Source organism: Phoxinus phoxinus (assembly GCF_949152265.1).
Source record: "Phoxinus phoxinus genome assembly, chromosome: 4".
Lineage (NCBI taxonomy): Eukaryota > Metazoa > Chordata > Actinopteri > Cypriniformes > Leuciscidae > Phoxinus > Phoxinus phoxinus.
Window position 1 is genome coordinate 21,421,724 of NC_136879.1, and position 10,578 is coordinate 21,432,301.

Consider the following 10,578-nt stretch of genomic DNA (forward strand, 5'->3'; position numbering starts at 1 on the left):
GTAGCCTACTCCATACATGCACCATTTTTAAAACACCTTATGACAAGGTACATCTGACAGTTCTGTTTAGTTAGCCTAGTCCTTTACTTTTCATTTCTGTCTCCTTCTGGTCTGCTGTTTTGTGTAAGGACCATTGCAATTGAACTTCCCACTCATTATTGGACACTTGAAAACCTTTTAGGCTATACCTGCTTAGTTTTTGTTTGGTAAAAAAAAAACTTTAATATTTCCCTCTTCTCGCTGTCTAAACTAACTTGAGCCATTGAATGAAACTAACACCTTCAGTATTTTACTGTCCACGTAAGCAGCTTTTGTTCTGAGCATGATCTATTCTTGTACATACGATTGCACTGTTGACAGAACAGCTTTGCTTTATATTTTTACTAAATGTCAAGAGTATTTATTTAGCTAGAGATTACTTTGGTGCTATTTTGGATAACAGTGAATTAAACACTTGTTCTCATATTTTAAAAAGAAGTGATTATTATTATTGTCTGATTTTGATATTGCTGCAAGCCGGTTAGAAATGCTATTCACTGTGTGTGAGGACATTTTAATGTCTTGAGTACTGTACCGTTACACCTGAGCATGGGCGTACACATAAGGACAACACAAAATGTTAATTTTCATTGTCATATGCATTTTTACATTTAACTATCAGGTTCTACTCTTACTGTGTATTAAATGTCTAATAAATTGTGATATTTGTAATAACATGCAATAATGACTTGGAAAAAAAGAATATATAAACTCACCAAACTGAGACACCTGACAAATCTGCATGGGGTTTCACATCATATACTGTTTGTTTTTAATACACTATATTCTAATACACATTTAATATTAAGCATACACTGCAGATGGTAGAAACAAATAAATTCTTCAGCACCTTCCATTAAATCTTCTGATATCATTAGTAATTTAAGAAGGTTATAATGTGAGAAGTGATTTCTTTCCACTAAACTATAAATATAACTCACTCACTGTAATTCAAACTAACACTTGACAAAGAGAAAACCAGCATTCTGAATGAAATAAACACTTTTCATTTGTGGACTGTATAAAAATCTAATAAATACACAACCGTTCAAACGTTTGGGTTCGGTACGATTTTTTATGTTTTTAAAACTCTTATTCTCACCAAGGCTCCATTTATTTGATAAAAAATACAGTAAAATATATATTTTGGGGGAATATTAATACGGTTTAAAATAGCGGTTTTCTAATTTAATCATGCATTTTAAAAAAATAATTTATTCCTGTGATCAAAGCTGAATTGTCAGCATCATTACTCCAGTCTTCAGTGTCACATGATCCTAATGTTCTAATGTACCGATTTCTGATTACCATCAGTTGAAAACAATTCATATTTAATATTTTGCATTTTTTCAAGTTTCTTTGATGAATGGAAAATTTAACGGAACAGCATTTATTTAAAATAAAAAAACTTGTGTAACATGTTAATGTCTTTACTGTGACTTTTGAGTTTAATGCATCCTTGCTGAATAAACAATTTATTTCTTTTCTTTTTTTTTAAAGGGACACTACGTAGGAATTACTCCCATCTAGTGGTTATTTTGCATTCAAACTAATTTTGCTCTCCAGCGCCTCGCTTTTTCAAATGCGCATTGCATCTACGGTAGGCGATATGTACCAAAAAGCTTTGACAGGATGCCTTCTAATAGCACTTCATCGAGTTTTCCTTCAGGTGAACAGGTGTGTTATTTCAAACAAACTGCAACATGACAACAAACAAACGAATGTTACAGTATGAATTACTGACTGTGAAAAACATTAAATATTGTAGCCTAGTTATGCCCAGGGTGCGATTTGTGAAAAAAACAGAGGGGGGGGGGGGGGGGGGGGGGATGTTTTGAAACATTGTTATTCATAAAAATAAATCATGAGAACATGATCTTCACTGCATTTGCAGGAATTGTAAAATCTTTTTTCTTATTAACTGAAGTAGCCTAACGCAATATTTTTACTCTAATAGCTTATCTTTCCCCACACATATGAACTGTGATCATGCAATAACGTTAACTTTACATCGCGATGCTGAGCTACAGTGAAATGGTAGAAAAGACATTATCTGTGATAGCAATTCGCCTCATTCGCGCAAACTGGAGTAGAATGAGGCTCGCGTCTATACCGCGCCGGGCTAACCGCGCCGCAGGACCTCTAGACGCGCATAAACGCGTCTTTACATTGAAACACTCGCGCCAGACGCTCAAGAGAGAGTGAGTAATCATCACCACGGATCCGTGATAAGTTTTGTGATCCGTCTCGCCACTATGTAGTAGCACTATGATCACTTTGCGGGGAGGATAAATTTATCCGCACCGGGGATAAAAATAATTAAGCAGAGGCAGGGATACATTGACCAGGAAGGGGGAAATCCCACGCATTGTATGTTCTATTTTTGACAACAATTTTTTCTTCTCCTGTGGCTTGGCATATGTATGGTCCATAATAACAATGCAATCCAGACTTTTAAACTTGCCGGTGCAGTTTCAAGCGCCTCTCACTGCTCTGCACCTGTGTTTCTGCTGGTTTCAGTCACGTCACGTGACTGGCTGGCTCTGAACGAAAACGCCTTGTGGAAACGCGTTGGCTTAGTACTTTTTGTCCCTCTCTGCTATTATAGTTTTGCAAGATGGCGGAACTACATGGAAGCCTCCGTGGACCTACCCGTCCCATGTATATAAAGATAATAAATTCTTCATTTATAAGGATAAGTCAGATAATTGGCCGAGGTATTTGTACACCATTGAGGACATATTTATGTATAAAAATATTGAAAATAAAGATACTTAGTGTCCCTTTAAATCTTCCTGACTAACCTAACTTTTAAGCTGTAATGTATGTAAATGAGATGTTATGCATCTAAATGCAGGAAGTCTCTCCAGTAATTTATCTCCATCTCTTTATATTGACCTGAATTGCAGTACGTTTTATTCTTACTCAATATTTTATAATATACCATATGAGCAAAGAAGTATCTTGGAACCAATGAACAACATGTCAGAAAAAGCATGCTTTATTGTTTGATTACAAAATATATATACTTAAGAAACAAAGTATAAGCTTTACATAAAAGTACATAAAACTTTTAGTACATAAAAAAGCTTTAGTAAGACGTATTGGCACATTGACAGTTGCATTCAACACACTGCAAAAGGCACTCGTATCTACAACCACGCGTCATGGATGTTAAACGTTTAACAAATACATTAAGAGCAGCATTTAATGCAAAAACAGATGTGTGTGTACAAACTTTTTGCCATTAGAAATATAGGCAGCGGCCTTGGAAACCTCCCACACATTAGAGGGGATCCACTGATGACATCCGCAATGCTCTACAATGACACAACCGATCACCAGCTGAAGAGTCTTCTCCGCTAGCTCTGATTGGTTGTTGTCTTTCATGTAAACGATCTAGTATTGTTACCCAAGGTTCTCCAAGCGCTCGCTCAGCTGGTAAACCTCTGAAGTCGTCGCCAGCGGATCTCTTCAGGCGTCGGGTTAGAGTGGGAATAAGTGGCATGTGAAGATCTAGCCTGCGCAGAACCTCCTACAAAGCAAAAATAACAAAGTTGCACCTTGTAACTGCTGGTGCTATAGTATTCTATGACTTGATGAATAAAAGTGTCAATTCTTTCAAATAAATAAATAATCTTACTGACCCCATAAAGATATAATACTTTTATCTACAAGCTTGTTTATGACTAAGCACTCTTAAATGGAATAACGTGGTCATTTTCAGCACATCTTGACTGGTCACCTCTGTCGCTGAGGCTGGCCCTGACAGCGGCCTGGTACTGCTCCTCATCTGACAGTCCTGCTGTATAGGGATGCTGGGACGGCGCAGAGGGCATGTGTGTGTCGTACGGATCCCCGTAGGGGGCGCCATACTGCCTGCGATTAAATGACTGCTGTCCAAAATGTGCGTTTGGAGGATTCGGCATGCCATATCCACTGTATCCTGTGAACACAGACGTACAAATGATGCATATTGAGGACTATAATGGAGCAGTCGTTTCATCTTTAACGGCTCTCAAAGTCAGAGCCATTTCTGAGGACGGATGCGATTTAGTAATATCAGATGGCTGCCTTTTTAACGAATTGAATGTTTCCCTATAAGAGAAAAATTATTCGGATTTGATATTATTCAAGATCTGTAACTGTATACCTGATGAATTGTAGTACGTCTGCTGCCCTCCATGATGCCCATTAGATGTCACAAAGCCTGAAATTACATAGATATGGCCGTTTATGTGATGCATTTATTCCCGGATTAAGTGTTCTCATGCTCTACTATTCAGAAGTTTTAAATATTTTTTTTAAGTATTTTCTTATGCTCACCAAGGCTGCATTTATTTGATCTAAAATAGAGTTAAAACAGTTCTGTGATGTCAAAGCTGTATTTTTAGCATCATTACGTCTTAAGTGTCACATGATCCTTCAGAAATCATTATAATATGATGATTTGCTGCTCAATAAATATTTCTTATTATTATCAGTGTTTGTGCTTAATATTGTTGTGGAAACTGATTTAAAAAATTTTTTGATTTGAACTGGATTTTTTGATTGATAGAAAGTTAAAAAGAACAGCATTTATTTTATATAGAAATCTTTTGTGACATTATAAATATCTTTACTGTCACTTTTGATCACTTTAACACGTCCTTGACCCCAAACTTTGAACAGTAGTGTAGTGTATATGCGTACAGTATTAACATATTTATGGTACAAAGATGTCAAACACACACTCAAATTGTTGTGTTTACCTGCACATGTTTTCATGAGCCTCTTTAGTGGTCCTTTCGTGTAGAGAAGCCCAACCAGGATCCCAGCCAGATGTCCAACAAATGACGTCCTGCAAGAGTGAATGTATGTTAATATAAGCTGTGAATCAGATCTTAGGCCAACAATAAATGAAAACGTAGTTTAGAAAAAAAACAATGTCATAGGGTCTGTAGTGTAATTTCGGTGACCACCTGGTTATTGCTCTGTTGCAGGTTGTAAATGTGATTTTGCGAGACAATGTGGGACACGAGTGAGAGAGATAAATGTACTACTATTATACGTCATAAATGTTGATTTACATTCTTTGGAAAGCCTATTTGCCATTATGTTGAATAATAATATGTTTTAAAAAGCCAATAAGCTTTGTTAAAGGGGTGGTATAATGCCCTTTTCACAAGATGTAAAATAAGTCTTTGACAGAGTGTGTATGTGAAGTTTTTGGTCAAAATATCCCACAGATATTTTTATATAGAATGTAAAATTGTCACTTTTTGAGGGTGAGCAAAAAGGCATTGTTTTTGTGTGTCCCTTTGATGAGCTGCTGCTCTCCGCAGAGGCGGAGCTTGAAGAGCTTGTGTCCTTTTACCTCACACACATGACACATGCACTGAAAATTTTAAAAACTTTTAGCCGTTTATGTTCAATCTGGAGTCAGACAATGATGGAGAGACTCAAGAAGAAGTGACAACATGTAGAAGCAACAGGACATTTCTGAATGGTTAGTTGAAGAATTTATGCAGCTGATGTGGAGTTAACTATCTTCTAGTCATTGATTAGAATATTCTGTCATGATATTCTATAAATCGTGTTCCCGGGGGCGGGGTTTATGTAAATGTTAGGGTTGGTGATGTCACTAACCCGGGAGGAAGCTTGTGTAGTCCCTACCAGCCGTTTGTTGTAGTCCTTAAAAAGCAATTTCTTTACAATAAAATATCTCCCCTTGCTTTGAACTTTGAGCGTTGTAACTTCGCAGATGTTGTTTATGTTTAAACAGCAACATTACACACTAACTAAAGTTAGAAAAGTGAAATCATAATCAACCACCCCTTTAATTGTGACGGGCTCTGTGAGACCGTGAATGTTCCCTTAATTTGTCCAGTTTTGAGTGATACAATGTAATTTACTCTATGGCATCTCATCTGTTCAGTCTGCTAAATATTATGAACTGAATAATAGGCTAGTAGGTAAAAATAACATTTTATACTAAAATAAAAAAAAATTAAAGGTGCTCTAAGCGATGCAGGGTGACGTCACTTCTGGTTGACATTCAAAGTATTGTCAAACAAAACGTAGACTAGCTAGACCCTCCCTCCTCCTCATCCCGCCTTCGTTTCCCAGTGAGTATAAACAACGGCTCCGTCATAAACAAATTTAGTCCAAGTTGTCAATAGCCTATAAATGAACATTCAAATTCATAACAAACAGTGGGTGAATACAATCATTCACACAAGCTGTCGCCCTACTGTGAGTTTGCTTGATCATTTACAATAGAGATCGATCGCTAGCTGCTATAAACCTATGTTGTATTCACCAAAGTTTGCACTGACTGCATAGATCTAGCTAATTATATCCTTGTGTTGGTTAGGCGAACACGAACGTCCATTTAGAAAAACAAAAAAATGGATTTACCCACCTGTCCACATAGATTTTTAAACAGCAATAACATTTATAGTATTTTTAATTTTTTTTAAACGGACATAAATTTAATGTGGGGCACTGCTTAAGTCTTGCATGAAGAGGGAAAAAGCTCCCTAGTAGCTCCATAGTATTGCTGTTTCTCTCTAGTGTCTTTGAAATCAGTGTCATGCCTACCCCGGATTCATGACATGGATGAGGACCAACTCCACCCAGCAGGAGTAGCGGTTGGCTATGGCCAGTCCCATGACGTACGTGGCTCCGCCTGGATGATAATGATTATTCACCACCTTCAGCCCAAACAGAACACCTGGAACCAACAACAAACAGCTGCAATACTTATTTCTTACTACAGAAATATAAAAATTACATCTATAAATTAATTGATTTTTGTTGTTCCACCCCATTTTTATTCTTTACACCAATGCACAGGATTAATGTGATAGTCAAAGATACACTACCTTTCAAAAGTTTTTTTGTTGTTGTTAAAAATAAGAAATTCATACTTTTATTCTGCAAAGATACATTAAATTGATCAAAGTGACAGTAAAGACACTTGCAATGTCACGAAAGATTTCTATTTCAAATAAATGCTGTTCTTTTGAACTTTCTATTAATCAAAGATTCCTGAAAAAAATTATCATGGTTTATGAAATATATAAAGCAGCACCACTGTTTTCAGCATTGATAATAATGACAAATGTTTCTTGAGCAGCAAATCATCACATTAGAATGATTTCTGAATGATCATGTGACACTGAAGACTGGAGTAATGATGCTGAAAATACAGCTTTGATCACATTTAAAAATATATATTGAAATGGAAAACAGTTATTTTAAATTGTCATAATGTTATCATGATTCAACACAACACACACCTGAGAAGCCCACCGCACACTGCAGACTATACGACGAGTCATCCGTCATCCGTGCCAGTCCTGTCTCCAGGAGCAGGTAGACCAATCCGGTGAGCAGAGAGAAGACAGACAGCAGGTACGCAAACCAGGCGCCTCCCAGTTTCCTCTCAAGCTTGATGCCCTTCCAAAGGAGGGAGGCCATGTTGAAGTATAGATGCATGTCGTCGACATGGTGAAACGGTGACAGCAACAGACGAGCCCAATCCCCATACCAGTACGCCTCCCGAACACTCAAACACGTCTGAAAAACATACAAACAGACCAGATTTGCAAAACATCTTATCAGCACTAACAACCTTTAACATAAAATAATGCAAAAGTTTAATGGCTAATCTGCACATTTTCTATATTCACATGCTATCGGCAGATGTAGCAAAAACACATTTTGGATGTGTTATTTGTTATAATACCTGAAGGAGTGGTTTGACAGGAAACAGGAACAAGTAGACATTGAGGCCCAGTGTTGCAAGAGTGACAGGAGGGATGTTGTCTATTCCCAGCTGGAAAACCTGAGAGGCCAGCAGGAGCAGGCCGAGATTGGATCCCCTTTGTCTGTTGCGCATCTAAAACACACAAACACATTCTCATACACATAGTGTTTTATCTATGTAAAAGTGTTAGTTTACATTTCTTGAAAGACTGCTTCTTTTACATTAATGTGTTCAAATAACAGTGCAATTCATACCATCTGTCTGTAAAGCATGTAAAATCATGAAGCATGATAGGAGTCTGTCTGTTGCAATTGGTATTGGGGGAGGGGCATTCCATTCTAGGGAGCATCTGATTGGACAAAAACGGTGTAGTGCAGGATGAGTCATCAACGTTTTCTGTCTATTTCCCAAAAGATGTGAATTTTTTAAAGTGTCTATTTGCCACACAAAAAATGAATGGCAGATAGACATTTTTTTAGAGTCATTAAATGTAGTTGTGTATTTTATCTAAAATAGTTGGAAATGGGTCCCTTGGCTTCAAGGTATTATAGCATAACATGAATTATTTCATTTCATTTGACAATAAAGTCATCATGCATTCATAGTAAGTTCTACACACACAAGCGCATTCAAATCAAAATATCATCAAACCAAGAAATGTACTGTATCTTCTTAATTGTTTGAAACAAATATTTACAGAGCATTTTACCTGCCATATACAAGCCCTATCTATTATACATAATAAGAATATTATGGGTAATATCACGCATGAAGTCTTATCTACTACATACTATCAATGTTATTTTGAGGAATAAATAAAGTATTCCAGTACATAGACAGAATTACAGTGCATTTACGACTTACCATTACATCTGAATGTACAGCTGCTGTTTTGAATGCTCGAAGTTCCTACGTTGTAAATTGGATGTTGTGTCAAGCGATTCCGAGTCCTAATAAAAGCGATCAACAGTAGGACCATAGATGCAATAAAAAGAGTAGGACACGTCGGATTTTACTTTCATTTCACCATGTTTCGTCAGGTAGTAAACACGGAAGTGAAACACGGGACTTCTGGTCACGTGATCTCATCCCTCATGACGTTTGTAGTTTTTTTTTTTTTGTAGAAGTGAACTCTCTGACCTTTGCGAAAACAGTTACGTCTCATTCCACAAATACGGCAGCTCTTTGGTGTCCTGTGAGAGCACAGACTCAAAGTGCACTGTACATGGACAGTGATGGATGTACTGTATGTACGGTTCAGTTGTCACTATCTGTTGTCAATTAAAGGTGAAAAAGAGAAATGTGGGACCGTGGGAGGTTTTAGCTCTTTTTAGCTGTTGACCATATCCAGTGGTGCACTCACAATATTGGTCAAATACATTTTTTGGCTGTGAAAACATAGACAGCACTTATATTTTTGAGCTGAGGTAAGAAAATAACCTTAAGGCTCAGACCTTGACATTTCAACAGCCTTTAGGCCTAACGCTTGTTTTAACACGATGAAACTTGATTTATCAAACGATAAAATGAAATGTGTATAAACTCAAAAGGCACAAAAAGAATATAAAAAATGTATAAGTTGTTGTTTACATGTGAATAAAGTATATTCGATGTTGACTGCAGATGGCAGCATTGCTCAGTGAATGCAGAGAAGAGATTATTAAACTACATTTGCATGCTTATGAATTCAGGGTGATTGGGACACTTTTTGCCATTGAGATGACTGAGGAAAAGTCTACCAATCAACCTGAATTCACTTCAAGTTAGATGTAAAAAAAAATTATTTACAGTGTAATTCTGATTTTATGCTTAATTAATAAAGTGACGGTGCTTCATTTAAATTAATTTGTAAAAGAACATTTAATTGGCTAGCCTATAGACTATTCATTGAACAGCCATAACAAATAACAACACAATTTTAGTGATCCATCGTCAAATACATTATGATATTATTGTCAGAGATATTAGAGTAACTTAAAGCACCTATGTCAGGTAATCCAAAAGGGATATGTGCAGTATAGATTTTAGATTATTTGCTAAAAATCAGAACCAACCTTAAAAGATCTGCAGTTATGTATAAGTTCTGCATTTTCCATTTATGTTAATGTTATAATTCCATGTTTTCTGTTAAAGATACATTTTCTAGTTCATTTTCAGGAAGATAGTCTCTTTGAAATGTAGTCTACTTTTCGTTTCGTGAATCGGACAGTCTAGGATTTTCCACCTGGAGGAAAGAAACAGAAGTCCACTTTTCATTACACTGTCCATGTTACACACATTACATGTTAACTATAATTAATCATTATAGTAATAATAACAATAACAATGTGTAGCCTACACCTCCGCAAGGCAATTACACAAATTATTCAATTGTCACTATATTTATCCATGTAAATAGACAGTAATGAACACTGACACATATGACTTCCCATTTTACAATTGTGTGTTTATAAATAACGGCAGCGCATAGTTACATAGCGTATTTCAACACCGCCTCTAAATAAAACTCGTTTAGCTCGTGAATGAATCAGTGTTTTGAACAATTCTTTTAACTGAACGATTCGTTGGGTTCACGCTGGATCTAAAGGCCATGAAACATCAGTGTAAATGAATCTTTTTGGTGAACTTATTCAAAAGATTCGATTCACTGGGATGAATCAAAATCCCCTCCAGTACATTTGAATCATGTCTCTCACAGCCCGCTAGGATGATTGACATTAGATTCCTCCAATCAACGAGGTCAGTTTCCAAACTGGGCGGGATTCTTAGTTGTGTCGTAACAAGCT

General features: G+C 36.6%; 1 protein-coding gene across 8 annotated transcripts; it reads right to left on the minus strand.

Annotated features, from left to right (window-relative positions):
• Positions 1-3,024: 3,024 nt before the first annotated feature.
• Positions 3,025-8,882, minus strand: rhbdd1 (rhomboid domain containing 1). Of its 8 annotated transcripts, none has more exons than XM_079611238.1 (9): positions 8,663-8,844; positions 8,047-8,192; positions 7,772-7,924; positions 7,323-7,602; positions 6,622-6,754; positions 4,791-4,879; positions 4,193-4,249; positions 3,785-3,985; positions 3,025-3,574 (listed from the first exon to the last, which is right to left on the minus strand). In XM_079611238.1, the coding sequence occupies exons 2-9, from the start codon at positions 8,062-8,064 to the stop codon at positions 3,474-3,476; spliced, it is 1,032 nt and encodes a 343-aa protein (XP_079467364.1). In that variant the 5' UTR covers positions 8,065-8,192; positions 8,663-8,844; the 3' UTR covers positions 3,025-3,473. The 8 variants fall into 8 exon arrangements, with proteins under 8 accessions (XP_079467364.1, XP_079467363.1, XP_079467366.1 ...); XM_079611237.1 differs by having other exon boundaries at positions 8,657-8,844; XM_079611240.1 differs by lacking the exon at positions 8,047-8,192 and having other exon boundaries at positions 8,657-8,882.
• Positions 8,883-10,578: the final 1,696 nt, after the last annotated feature.

Bases quoted from the DNA above. Each gene is read 5' to 3' on its own strand.
- rhbdd1 (XM_079611236.1), bottom strand. From the start codon at position 8,771: ATGGTCCTACTGTTGATCGCTTTTATTAGGACTCGGAATCGCTTGACA. The intron at 7,603-7,771 runs GTATTATAACAA...TATGTTTTTCAG, and splicing joins CTGTCAAACCACTCCTTCAG to ACGTGTTTGAGTGTTCGGGA. The intron at 4,250-4,790 runs GTAAACACAACA...ATGTAATTTCAG, and splicing joins GCTCATGAAAACATGTGCAG to GCTTTGTGACATCTAATGGG.